We start from the raw sequence: 14,675 nt of genomic DNA, 5'->3' as shown, positions 1-14,675 counted from the left end.
TTTTTTTTTTCAATTTAATGTTATTAACCAACAACAAGTGATGTGTTAAGAGAAAATTAAGACATTTTTGACTCCATCACTGAAAATCTGTGAAAAGTAAAGCATATGATTACAACAGAAAAATGAACAGGAATCTGAAAGTGAAAATAAAACCCATTTGACGACAGAGCGCTTGTGAAAACTCATATAAAGGCTGAGGAATAATACAGCCTCATTGTTTCTGTAAATACGAATTAAATCTCCCATAAACCTCCAGGTAACTACAACAGAACAAAATGCAGGTTAGTAACTATGCAGGCCAAGTGCCTGGAGGGATTTCCAGCTCTTGCTAAAGCAAAGGAGAGGGCTTCTCTCGCCATCGACTCTGCAGCTTACCAAAGAGCCTCGCAGAGGAAAGGAACCAGAGATTATCAATGTGGCACGAAGAACTGGATATAAAATTGAGACTTGCAACACAACAATAAATAAATAAATAAATGAGCTAGTAATTGCAGATGAAATCTGTTTCTATGCTGATGCCTCAGTGACCACAGCAAAGCCAAGACCAGATGAAGTAATAAAACTATGACCCAGATGAGCCACATATTACAAATCTGACTAAATCGGAAAAAGGGAAGAGGGGGAGTAGGAAGAGGTGGTGGTGGAGGAAGAATTGCGTGTGGCTCTTTGTGAAGTGAAAAAAAGGGGTGACATGAGGGGTAAGGTTCACGCTCCTTGTGTCAAATTAAAAAATATTGTTTTTCTGTTTCTTTTGATGGAAACGGCTTTCAAGTTAGGAAATGAAAAACAGGTGTTGAGCTGGAACCCACATTGTGCTTTTCAAACCCATAAGACTGGCTTTGTGTTGGTTACATCAAAGCAAAGAAGCCACAATATAGTAAGACAGGGTGAAGCGAAAATACACACAGGGAGGAGGCGCACGCACTTGATCTGCTGAGATAACAGACCAACCTTTACTAACAGCCTGCTCAGATGCAACAGGTACACGGCAATCAGCTGAAATGCATAGAAAACTACCACCTCTAACCTGCAGGTAGAGAGCATCTGTCATCCTGTTTGATCACTTAGAGAGCAATATACCAACCATATTTAAGAAAATGACCATGATCTGCCAGCAAGTTTGGAGAGATTCTTGTTTATTACTTTAAAACAACCAAATAATTGCAGTGGATCACACCATCAAGTCAGCTCTGTGCATAATTCAGGACGTATTAGAGGTTCAAGTACACAGAGCTCAAGCTGAAGCCTGTCTGATCAACTCAGCTCATCTGCACTGAGACGCATTAGGCTACAGATCCACATCAAAAGGCTTCTAATGTTCCCCAGAAGCTATGCTGGAGACATCTACACATCTTAAAAGAATACAGCCTTAATTTAAAACCAGACTGCATTGACTTGGTTTCTAAGACTAAAAGGAAAGCAGACTTTCAGCTGCTCAAAATGCAATAATCTACTCAAAAGAAGGAAGATTGTTCTCTGGATGGTGGATTTTTCTTGACTGGAGAGGACCTATTTACGTAAAAAGCTGTTACCTTAAGCCAAAGAAAGGCAGGGCTTAGTTTACAGAGATTCAATGCAACGTTTGCCCCATTTTGTCATTTTATCACCACAAATAAACCCTGCATTTTATTTAAATTTCGTCTGATAAACGAAACAAAATAGCACATATTTCTGAAGTGGAAGGTAAACTATGTGTAAGTAACAGTCCCCTTGAGTCAACACCTTGTAAAACCACTTTTCTCTGCAATTCCCTAAAACCTAGCAGGGTCTCTCTCTACCAGCTTTGCACATCTAAGGACAGAGTTGTTCAATATCACGAAATAGTTCAAGCGTAATCAGACCAGAGAGAGTGGCTGTGAACATCAGATTTTAGGTTTTTCCATCAATGATTAACAAGATTTATGTCTGGAAATTAACTAAGTCTTTCAAACACATCTGCCCGTTTCATTGTACCTCAAGCTAGAGTCACTGTCCCGTTGAAAGACTGAGTAGCATACTGAATGGTTTTGGTTGGATCTCTTGAAGGCTGTATTTGGTTTCATGCTTTACGAAAAAGACACACAGCTTTGTTTATTAGTTTGTTTACTCTGCTGTATCCAACAATGCAATGCACAGCTGGTCTGCTGTGTTTACATCTGCACAAATCAACCGCTCCAAGGGGAGAAAGTGCTACGCCTTCACCATGCTGAGTACAAGTTTCAGATTACGACCATTAATGATACCTACTTAATATATTTTGCACACATATGCAAATAGCCACATGTGAGAAATAGATAAAGACCTATATGTGGGTCATATTAAAATAAAATGACATGATTTTTCACATAAATAGAAATTTAAGTCCCAATAAAAATATCCCACATGAAGGTTAAGTCAAATATGATCATTTAAATGTAGACGACTATTCTTAGCGAGTTTCCCATTATTGTATTTGATTCGCACCAGTTCTCCTAGTATATCTACAGCAGGTATCCCATGTCAAATGTCACTAAAAATCCACACAGCTATGTAATGCACCTGGCATGCAGCTGGCTAACTATGGGTGGAGTATGTTGACTCAATCAGCTCAGGAAGTGACTGATGTGGATCTCTCAACAGGAAAATTTAGAGGTCATCGGAAAGCACTGTCTATTCATTCACATCATGGCCAAAACAAAAAAGATGGGCCAGTGGTAAACAACGGAGCCACTGCACTGTTGCATGTTTTAGCACAAACTCCTAAGGAAATGCAAAGTTGTGTGGAACAAGAGGTTATACCTGAGGTACTCACTGCTGTAGAGTAAGAGTTCATGTTACAGGCGTTTTCAGCCCAGCAGCCACATCCATAATGAGCAGCCTAGAATAAAAACAGGGAGAAATAAGACTGAAAATTAAGAAAGGGTTTGCTGAATTAGCTTTAATGGAAAACTATTACAAACTTAAATGTTACCTCCGGCATTAAAACAAGAAAGGAAAGCTGCAGTAATTATTTCAACCTAATTAGCGGACCCAAGACTCAGGGCTGAATATGAGCGTAAAGTTTGCTAATTAGTTTGAGGAAAAACAACTCTACTAACTTTATCTATTCAAGTTTCATGTTGTAGCCATTTTTCAGTTGTCCTACATTAAAGAAAAGCAAAAGCCAGGACTACTTTCAACTGGCTCAAAGTAAAACATTTACTGTACACACGTTTGCAATCATGTTAAACAAAGACATTTAGTGTGCTGGTAAGTTAATTTGTAGTAGGAACTCTCATTAATTTAGGCAATATCCATTAGGAACCAGAAGTTTATTTGGGTTATTACATCAGGCTGAGGCAGTGCCAGACTAACACAGCAAAGGGAGAAAAAAAGGTGAACAGAAAGCTGTAAGACTTCAGCGGTAATGTCATGATGTGCGGTGGTTGGAGGTGAGAAAGATGCCGGTGAACCCAGGTAGTCATGATGAAAATGATCATTTTAATAAAGAATCGGGAGCAAACTCATAAATACAAGTAGCACTGGAAACAGACAGAAGGACAATAGACGAGGACCGACAAGAGACAAAGACAACAGGTGGACTTAAATACAGGAGGGTAATCAGGAAACTTGACACAGCTGGGATCAATCAACAGGGAGGACAGGACAGAGACTCACAGGGAAACAGGACTAACACAGAAAATCTCAAAATAACTACACAGAAAAACACAGATCACAACAGGTAACAGCTGTTTGCTGAAATATCCAAGCTGCTGTGTTTCAGCTTTCCAAAGGCGCATTGATCAGTAAAATTTTGGTAACTGTGGAACATAAAAAATATACTAAATGTCTGCCAGGAGGAAATCTTGTTTGAGAATTAGAGATACAGCAACAAGCAATTAGTGGATCCTTGCATTATTTTATGCTGTGACCTCCCAGTCAGAAGCTAAACATAATCTTTTATGAGATTATGGAAATATAGGTTGATTGCTGTTACCCATAGATCTTGAAAGAAAATGAGAATAGGTTAAAATCTATATTGGCAGATCAGAGTTTTATGAAATTGGAGAAAGAAAATGGGTCACAAAGGTCTGATCGTTGCATCTCTGCTAGCCAAAAAAAAAAAAAAACACTAAAGGGGCAATAATAGTTTCCCAGTGAACCCAGCATAAACAAAAAACAGACCTGTTGGGATGTTCTCTAACATAAATGAAAGGCAGTTATCTGGCAACAGTCGACATCAAAGGCAGCATTTTAGAGAAGGCCATCATATCGAGTTAAATGGTCATACTGGAGGAAATGTTCTGCTTTGCTGCCCCAGAGGCCATGGATGTCATATTCAACTATGAATTATCCATTATACCAAAAGCAGCAATGAATCCAAATGTTTCAGTTGAAGCAGAAGATACTGGTTATGATCATCACCAAAAGATTACAAAAACTTAGGTACGGAGAGTCATGAAAGTCTAGATCTGTAAGAAAAGCCAACATCAAACTAGGGAAAAATATATTATATCTGTTTACTTAAATATATTTTGAAATGGACAAGTGGATTTTACTTATATAAAGAAAAAATAAAGTCGAATTAAGGGTTTTGGATTTCAATTTTGTGTGCTTACTGTTGATAACAGAAACAAGTGTATATATTAAAAAACAAGCCACTATGAGAATAAATGTATCATCACGATAGAAGAGGGTGATCCTACCTGGCCAACCCTTCCAGGATGTTTCATAGCTAGGCCTCCACTGGACACAGCTGCAGCCACGTTCCCCTCCGAGTCCACCACAACAGCTCCGACTGTGTCGAGGCACCCTGAGCCGTTTTCCTACATCACACCAGGAAAGAAAAACTATTCGCGTGGATGGAATAACATGAACACAGATGACAATAATTCCTTAAAAATTTGGGCAACAAAAAATAAATAACGAATCATTCAGAGCCCACAAAAGACAAAACTTTGAATATTTACAAAGTAGGCAAGGACAGCATGAATTTCTGAGTCCTCTTCCTCCCCTTTTGTCTTTAATAAAAATGTTATGCTCTAATTTAAATTGGCTCTTTCTTTCCCTGATTACGGTTTGTGTCGGAAGTGATTTGTTTGCGATCAGTCCATAGTGGATGATGAATTAAATTCTGGATGTGAAACGTGCAAATCGGCATCCTAACACGTGACCACAATTCCACGTTCACCAGAACCTAAATACCCTGACTAAACCTTGGAATAAAAAGGAAAGAAACGAGAAAAGAAAACAGTGCGAGGCTTTTTCTCTTCCATCATCTGCTCTCTTGAATCAGTCATCTCTCTGGGGTTGTAAGACCAAAACGAGGCCAGAGCCAGCAATTTCAAAATTAAAAACCATTGTGCAATACAGCATCCGTGCCTTTCACGGATGGCTGTAAATGATGGCTCCAAAACATGGGAAAATAAAAATTATGTCAATATGTTTTAGACTCCTTGGACATTTTTAACTATACACCATCAGTACACAGGTGTTTCTTGTGCCATGAATTAAAATGAGGAAAAGAGGAAAGATTTTATTGCTTGGCAACGAGTCAGGAAGGCATAAAAAGAACATTGTGCACAAAATTAAAAACAGGCAGCCCAGGCCATGTTTCTAATAAGTTGTTACATTAAACCTGGTAATTTCCTTTTAAATGTCAACTGCAAATTTAAAACCAAGAATAATTTCTTCACTGCATCAAATAGTCACATATTAATCTTCCAATAGGTCACGCGTTTGGGAAAGAAAAACAAACACTTCCTTTGGAATAACAGCCATCTGACAGAAAGATTCATCATTGAATCATTGGTCACTTGAACAAACAAGCAGCCCATAAAAGCTATTTGTTTTATTTTGCATTGAACATTTTGTGAGTGAACTATGATGTGGGTTTACTAAACCAAAATACGATTAAAAAGTAATTCCGATGAAGTTTGCATGCTACATGTTTATTTACGTTGCACAAGATTCACATGTGAACCAAGATAAACGTTCCCACCCTTTTCTATCGCCGCTTCTAGTGGCAGGGAGTTCATATGAGAATGAACGTTTTAAATGATACAGTAAATACTGACAGGCTACCAAACTTTACACCAGGTAGTGTAACATCCATAAAACAGAACTAAGTAACATGAAACAAAACAACAAGAACTGGAATAAAATGAAAGAATGGAGGCAGATATTATTTTCTGTCGTTTAAATCCTGTTAATTCCACAAGAGTAAAATTTGCGGTGTGCGAGAATTTATTGAAATGAACCATTTTACTTTACAATTGTTAAACTGTTCAATAAAGAGAACATCAGGGTACAGTGTTGCCTTTCTGCTCAGCTGTGTCTTCACTACAACAGACCAGAGCAGCGCTCACATCACTCACCACTCTACCCATTGATCTCTCGTTCCATTTTTTCCTAATTTCCCTTCAAATTACCAGTCACTAAAGTCAAATTATACACATTTGATTCTTTTTAGCGCAGCGATTTGAAATCTGTGGGCTTTTAACATGAAAGTTGTTTTTTTCTGCACTCCTTCCTGAAAGACCTGGCAACATACAAGTAAATTGCTAGATTTACACATCTTACAGTTGTGATGCTAAATGCAGCTTAAAGTCAAATGTAGTCATACTCCAGGCAGATTGGGATTTAAATTATTTTCACTCAACAAATAAGTTCATTTCTGGAGTGGAAATGAGACTTTGGGAGACAGTTTTAGAACTTGCTAGACTTTCATAGACATCCTCAAGCTTCTTCACCGCAAATAAACATTTCTCCTTGAGTTTCTTGATGACTGGATAAATGGTTGAGTTGTGTGGACACTCACTTCTAGTCAAATGTTCCCTTTTGTCTTTGATAAGAAAAAAAACTCACGTTTTCACTTGATTGTCGTCTTTTCTTTGCCTGGTTTTGTCCTGTGTCCATTTTCTCTGCTAGCTCCATCTTTCGCTTGTTCCTCTTGTATGCAGATAAACTGAACTCTGGATGTGACAAAATAATGTGGCCCCAATTGCATCCGTATAAAGTAGAGCAAGTCTTCTAATTTCGTTTAAGGCGTATTGGTTTATTCACTGTCAAATACAAATTCTCACATTTTTTAAAAATGTTTATAAATAATTCAACAATACTCACTTGTTGCCATTTTCTCTGAAGGGCAAGGAGGTATTCCATGTCCCACTGCCCAGTCATGTGCTCCTCGCCCCACCAAAAAGCTACAGAAAGACAGCAGAATTAACAAGAGGGAAACACTAACGTTCCGATCTTTGATCATGAGGCTTGATAGTCACCAGGGTGGTATTCTGCCTGCTGAGAGCTTCCCTTTCTGTGCTTCAGTCAAGAGGCAGCTTGCAACTAAGACAGGGTTTTTTATACCTGAGGAGAAGAAAAAAACAAATGAAGTCATTCATTTAAGCAGAGCATTACAGTGTAATGAATTCATTGAGATACATGCCTGCGTCATGTTGTGGAGATGTTTTTATTGAACAGAAATTAGAGAGTAGACCTAGTCAGAGTTGATGGGAAGATGGATGGGGCTAAATACAAGAGCAGACCTACAGAAACCCTGTTACTTCAGACTCGGGTGAAAACTCTTTTTCCACAAGGACAACAACCCTAAACATGCAGCCGAGGCTACAATTAAATAGTTCAGAACAGAATATCTGCATGTTTTTGAATGACCTAGTCAAAATCTAAAGGTAAATTCAATAGAGAATATCTTTCAGATTCTCTTCACCCATTCAGATTAAACTATTTTCGGAAGAATTGAAACTTGACCATAAAATCATTGTAAAAATGTAATAAAGTTTGTGCATGGAAAATAATAAAAAAGGGAAGATGTCTAGAGATGTGAATAGTCATGTAAGGAAGTAAAAGTCAGTAAGAGAACATGCATAAAAACAATGCAGTAAAGATGCTGCAAGTGTACAAGTGAGTTTAAATCTAAGGGAAATCAAGATGTGGAAATACAGATTTATGAACTGCAAAATAATAATGTTCTAGGTGTTTTCAAGATGGAAAAATTACTGTATAAATGCTGTTGTATGAACGGCTGCAGTTGTTGTGAGAGACTGGAGAGGATATTAAAACACATATAGATATGTTAAGAGTAGAAACTAACCACTGATGGCTCCGACTGCGCCAAAATGAAGCGACTTCCCGTCCATGATGCTTGCATCACATTCAATTTCCCCAGATAGATTAAGGTTGGAGCCCATGCCAGCATTTGTAAAAGGAGAGTCCTGACAGCAATTAAACCAAGGGGGAAGTAAACAAAAAACAATATCTAGAGCAGAAAAATCATTTAAAGAAAGGAATGTCACTAACTATTTAAGATAATACCCCAACAGAGTTTGCTCATTTATAATCTGCTTCTAAAAATGAAATTGTCAAAATATCCTTTTTGTCAGCTAGCATGCAAGATAATATCTTTTGTTAAGGTATTTTCTAGTGTTTATTGTGATAAAAGCAATGATTAAGAAAAAAAAGTATCTACAATATCCTTGCAGTCGTTTTAAATAACTATATGTCACTTACTGCATGTCAAAGTCATACAAACCAGCTCGTTTACATTATGAAATGATTTTTATTCAACCAACCTCTAGTTCAACCAGGGCAGCAGTCACAGCTTCCACTGCAAGTGCACCTGCTCTCAATTGGTCTACAGCCTGGAAAAAATAATGACTGAATTAAAACAATGAACAAATCACGGTGAATAGGTGCTATGCATTCTATTATTCTATAACTGTAGGTTAAACACAATGCATCTAATTCAGAGAAACATAAACGTACCCTGTGTCTAAAGCACCCCATTCTGAAGCAGCACACAAATGTTAAACAGTGCTAAAGAAAACGATCCACAAAGAAAGCTTTTTAGGAATATTATAAACTACTCATTTACAGTTGCGAAAATACATCGTCTACGTCACAAAATAAAACTGTGAAACTTGGCTCCTTGTCTGTATTGTGAATAGATGGTATGTAAATCAGTCTAAACAGAAGTGGATTCTTGAAAACTATCTTGAAGTGACAGAGAATGACAACTCTCTTGTGAGACCACCACAACCGTCTCAACAGAACAGCCAACACAAATGTTGGAATTGTGCTGAAAATATGTTGCATTTGTGGTTGAGTTTGAAGAAATATATTTAGTAACATCAAACACATAAAGAAGGATTTATTACTTCGGAATCACTGACAACTGATTTCTTCATTCACAAAGGCTGCCTTTAGACTTGTAAAGCTCTTTACAACCTGGAACGTAGCTTAATAATTGCACATTTGGAAAAAACATTCTTCTGTTTGAAAATAATAACTGCGTTGCTACAGTTTTAATATCAACTGAATATGTCTACGATATGCAACAGATATAGTATTCTACACATTGTATTTGTTAACGTTGCCTTTCAATAAGAATTCTACTATATTCTCTGCCATTTCACCAATCTCCTGACAGATTATTTTTGTTCCAAGTGAGTCTTTATCCAGTGTAGGAACATAAGACTTACAAAGTAAACTTACCCGCTGGCAGGCTCTTTTACACACATGCTTATATTCCTTTGCCTTAGATTCAGAGTGGTAACCTGCTCCTGAAAGCAAGTGATAAAAAATTACTCAACTACCTGTGATATACTTGGGATGTTGTATTGCATAAAAGAAAAATCTAAATTTATCAATTTGCAAATATCCTAAACCCAATGCTATTTGTTGATTAAAAAAAAACTATTTTTTTGTTGTATTTCTTTGCATATTTAAATTGAGTTCATCTAATAGGAGAGAAAATAGCAAGATTAGAAACATTGTGAAGTGCATCATATATATATGTGGCCAACTCCTAACAACTTTAAAACAGGAGAAAACATATGAAGAAATGAATGGTGTGTCAGGATACTTGCAGAATTTTATGTTTATTTGGAGGGTGATTGCCTGGTAAATAAAGGCTTCACGAGGAAAGGATTTCTGTGACATAATTCATTAAGCAAGAGGTTTTATAAGTATAGGATTACAAGAAGGTTTAACTAACTGTAGTAGTCTAAACCAGTAGATATTCTATAATCTCTAAATAGTCTTTTTTCCCCCTCTTGTCTCATTTTAGCTTTATGTTTTTTTTTCCCTTCGTCTAATTGGTTGTGTGAATGTGTGATGGCTGAAACTACTTGTTGCAAATGAAATGCCTTTTGGGAACTTAATTAAGTAAAGTGGAGGTGTGGTTTAAAAACACATATTTTAGTGTTTTCCAGACTAACCTGCATGCACAAGGACAAATCCACCAGCACATTTTGCCTTTTGACTCCTGCATGCTTCCTGATTGTACCAGGAGTTGGTCATCACAGAAGAAGGCTGCTGTTCTTCAGTACAATTAATTAAACTTTCCATACCCTCAGCATAACTTCACAAGCTTATCGTTGCCTGTCACGCAGCCTTAACAAAATCATTTTCATAGCGTACCTGCGAGAGGACCAGAAATGTACACATTAACATCGAAATTTAAAAGTGGAATTATTTGACTGGTTAAATAACAATAATAACTTCTTGCAAAGCAATGTATACAGCACTGTATCAGTGAAGCCACAAAGCAACAAGCAGGTATTTATAATTCTACTTAGAATAAATCATTGTAATAAACAATCACTAGTCTTTTAACAACCAAAAGCAGTTTTAAATCTGCATTTGATGAGTCGCGTGCAATTTATTGTCATGATTTGTATGGATAATATCTGAAAAACATTATTTTTTACGTATAAATGTACATTATTCGTATGTTTTTGAGCAACGAACAATATTTTCCAGACATACGCAATTTGCCTTATCATACTGCCATTCGTTTTTGTGTGTTATGTGTCTGTTATACGGATAAAAATACACAATGAACAAATAAGTTATTAAAACTTTAACAAGTTGTTTTCTTTAGCGTGTTAACCAAAAGCTTGCTAACACAAGAAATTGTTCCGACTTACAGTTCTCCCTCCTCTCATATCAGCGACAGAACTGGCTCTTAACCTTCAAATTACCGGACAAGGGTATAAAACACCTGAACAGTAACTGTCCTCATACTTTTAATCATAATAAACTTTGTTTTTACTCTTTCGTGCCCCAGAACAGCCCATGGCTAGTTAGCTGAAGCACACGAAAGCACTTCCGGGTTCAGACTCTCGTTGCTAAGGAAGTGCGGTCTCCAAATATTGGCTCACGTGGACGAAAGGGCGCAAAACACCCAGAATTCATGGAGACGGATGAACGTTAGACCTTAGACATGTACGTGCGAAACTGTACGCAATACAAAAAATAAAAAAATAAAAAGATAAATCACACATTCGGTATATTACAAAACGATATCAACATAATGAAACATAAAAATTCACGCTTGTTTCAGACAAAATCAATCTATTAAAAAAAAAAAAAAGAAAACACACTGGCAAGCATGCATCAATCTTCAAAACTATCAGAAAACACAATATTTCCAATGTTGGTAGAAGTTTGACATATTAAGCATCATGACATTAAAAAAGAAGCCATATTCATAGTTTGCATGAATACTGAAACACTGAAATATTGGATGTTAGTAGATTAAACTGTTAGAACGTTCATGAATAACAAATGCCTACTGTCGTTTAATATACCTCGTTTTTTGAGAGTTAATGGATTTAAGTGTCTTCATTTGTTTGTTGTTTAATTTTTCTTTTAATCATGTAAATCACTTTGAACTGCCATCTTACTAAAAATGTGCTATACAGGTAAAATTGTCTTGCCTTATAGTATAGAAAATTGTCACCTACTCACAATTTTGCACTGCAAAATATACTTCATAATACAATATGTGTTTTTTTCCAGTCAAGAATGGATCAGCATGAAGCAGTTATGTCACTTGTGGGTTTGGGCTGGGAAGCACATAATTTGCAAGCATAAGTTGAGGAGCATTCTGATTTTATGATTGTTATTTTAAATATGAAAAAGATCTAACCAAATTTAAATTCCTGCTGCTATTTCTGACCCTGAAGAACATTGTATGTCAGTTAATATTTAAAAATAATAAATAGTTGGCTTCTAAGAAAGTATAAACCAACAATTTACATCTTTTATGTTTACTGTTTTTCAAAGAGAACATAACATAGCAAAAATATTCACTGTCAAAACGTGGCATTAATGTACTAATTGTTGTACTACTTTAGGTAAAAATAAAATAAAAAGATAAAAACACTCCTATCGAATGATGGTGAGTTAGGTTGTTTTTTTCCCTTCATATAAAAGGTCCTTGCAATCAGACACCCACACCTAGTGAAAAAAACATAAGTAACAGAAACAGAAATGTTATATTTAACAGTTGAACTTCCAGATTTTGTGCCTGAATTTTATTCATGAAACTCTAACTGAATCTCCAGTTGAAAGAAAGATCTTTAAGGAGTCGTTTCATCTGGCCAACTGGCTTTGACAATAGAGTTGTCAACTGAAGCTGTGGAAATAACTTTAAAGTTCCCTCTAAGAAGTAAATCAACACTGAATGTTCCAAAATGATTCTGTCTGCACCCAATCAGCTGTGTCTGGAGTTCAGAAAAAGAAAGAAAAAAAAATCTGAGAAGGGAAACACACTAAGACCAAGGAAGACTTCAAAGCGCCACGACTGAAAAACTCAAGCAATATGCACACAATAACAGAAATGAAAGACAAATGTACAGAAGCAGCAGTCTATAAGAACTCAGCTGAGGGACAGATAAAGTCGAGCATAAACAATTTTGAACAATTAAAATAGAAGAAAACATGGTAACACTGAAAGAAACAAAGATTGACGGTGGATGATTGAATGAAAACGGCATTCAGCGATGAATTATGGATCTCCAAGTACAATCAAGTACAAGTACATTGGATCAAGTGCATTGGTCAAGTAGATGAAATGATGTAAGAGCCTTCTCACAGCACTTGCTTTGTAGCATGAGTGCTGATATGTTTCATCAGGAAACAAAAGCCAACTTAATGACAAACATCTCGGATCTCAATACAATTTAACATTTTGCCTTGAAATGAAAAAAAAAAAGGGAAAATGACACGGGTCCATCATGCCAAGCTGGTCTTTCAAAACCAAATAAAAACTTTTTCAAGCTTCGGTGGCCTATAAAACCATTCATGCCCGTTGAAGACAACATGAAAAAAATGAAAAAGCTCAACAGGGACAAATACTTTTCAAGTCACTGGATTTTTCTCCTAAATCAGAATGCTAAAATTGGTAGCTTTTTTTCTAAAATGTTTTATATGTTTTGGAGGTTTTTTTTGTTTTTTTTTGCAACAAAGTGAAATAACTGACAGAATATCCTCCACAAGTAGTGATTCCATATTTTCCATATAAAATTTCACAGCTTCACAGAAAAATGTATATTTATTGTAGATATGTTTAATTGCAACAATTTTTCTGCACATATTGGAGCTCTATATTTGTATATTTCATAAACGACGGAGCAAGTAGTTGTGATAATCCTAAGGTACACTTCCTAAATCGACTAAGGATGTCATTGCTGTCAATAATTTATTTTGCTACAAAGATAAAGAGATTCAGGTTTTGTCATTGCTTCTGCTTCTCTTATATAAGGACATTTTCTTGGTAAATGCAGGCTTTTATTTGTCACTTTTCTATATGTACACCATCTCCTAAACTTGGGTTAACCTTGTTTATATCTGGTAGATGACATATTTTCTTCTTTTTTATGTTCTCCCTTTATATCATATTACTTATAGGCTCACTCTGCAATTGCGTATGCAACATTTACAACCCAGTGGGTCATTTTATGCTCTCAGTTCAACTACATAAAACTCATTTAGAGTCACAAACATTATACGGCCTTTAAAAAGATTGGTTTACATTCTTTATAAATGTCTATTATTGGAACTTGTCATTTTTAAAGAATCTCTATTTTATTTCTATTTGTAGGATTTTCAACAAAGAAAAGAAAAGAACATTTTTGCAAAAAGTTATGATGATGGATTTACTTTCTTCTTCCATGCTGAGATTTGTGGAAAACATGTTTAAATAAACCAATTTTAGCTGGGGCATAATCTTGCCCCAAAAAGGGCCTTGTGCTCCATGTTCTTTCTGAGAGACATGTTAAGCCTCAGGAGGGAAAGGCTAGACAACATTAGAAATCTATTGCTTCTGTCATAATGTGCAGTGTTTGCTTTGGATCAAGTCAGCAGCGATGAAAGGGCAATGTTCACCAGTTAACGCAAAGAGGGCTGAGGCTGAGGGTGCAGTGTGCTGAGGAGGGCCAATGAGCCTTCAGGGGACAGCGTCAACATTGCATACCACAATGTCTCTGTGGAAACTTCTTCAAGCTGTTCTTAATGGTGTGCAGAGGATCACTATCCAGTTTTATTTGATGTGATCTCTGTCACGACCTCACAAGCTGCAGACACATATCAGCAAAGGATGCTTTAAATGTAAGAAAAACAACAACAACAACAACAAACATTAAAAGTCCATATTTACTGGAGAAATTTTTAAAGAGAAGTTTCTACTTTGTTGTAAAAACAAGTATGATTACAGTGAGACCATACGACTTCTAAATACTGTAATACCTCTCTGACAGCAATTTGAATTCTGAAATAAATGTTTGGATGATAAATTTGGTGATGGGGATATCTTGTAATTTACCCTCATCTGTAATATTTAGCTGACATCTGACATATGAAAATTCTAGCTTGGCTCAGTGACTCTGGCAGTGACTCAAATAGCGAGAGTTCTTTGTATTTTTGCCTCTGTAGCG

At 36.3% G+C, this 14,675-nt stretch overlaps 1 protein-coding gene across 1 annotated transcript in view; it reads right to left on the bottom strand.

Annotated features, from left to right (window-relative positions):
- The window catches only part of LOC106940539 (threonine aspartase 1-like), a 27,109-nt gene extending 16,021 nt beyond the window's left edge, over positions 1–11,088 (bottom strand). Inside the window, exons 1-10 of the mRNA XM_015023307.1 lie at positions 10,884–11,088; positions 10,173–10,374; positions 9,448–9,515; positions 8,526–8,594; positions 8,048–8,168; positions 7,218–7,302; positions 7,063–7,142; positions 6,805–6,911; positions 4,644–4,763; positions 2,758–2,836 (exon numbers count right to left, since the gene is read on the bottom strand). Coding sequence (XP_014878793.1) covers positions 2,758–2,836; positions 4,644–4,763; positions 6,805–6,911; positions 7,063–7,142; positions 7,218–7,302; positions 8,048–8,168; positions 8,526–8,594; positions 9,448–9,515; positions 10,173–10,302 — 859 coding nt within the window. The 5' untranslated portion in view covers positions 10,303–10,374; positions 10,884–11,088. The remainder of the gene's footprint in view (positions 1–2,757; positions 2,837–4,643; positions 4,764–6,804; positions 6,912–7,062; positions 7,143–7,217; positions 7,303–8,047; positions 8,169–8,525; positions 8,595–9,447; positions 9,516–10,172; positions 10,375–10,883) is intronic.
- Positions 11,089–14,675: the final 3,587 nt, after the last annotated feature.

This window comes from Poecilia latipinna, unplaced genomic scaffold (assembly GCF_001443285.1).
Source record: "Poecilia latipinna isolate Pla-1442-1.1 unplaced genomic scaffold, P_latipinna-1.0 Scaffold3271, whole genome shotgun sequence".
NCBI lineage: Eukaryota > Metazoa > Chordata > Actinopteri > Cyprinodontiformes > Poeciliidae > Poecilia > Poecilia latipinna.
This window is presented reverse-complemented; position numbering and strand designations above follow the sequence as displayed.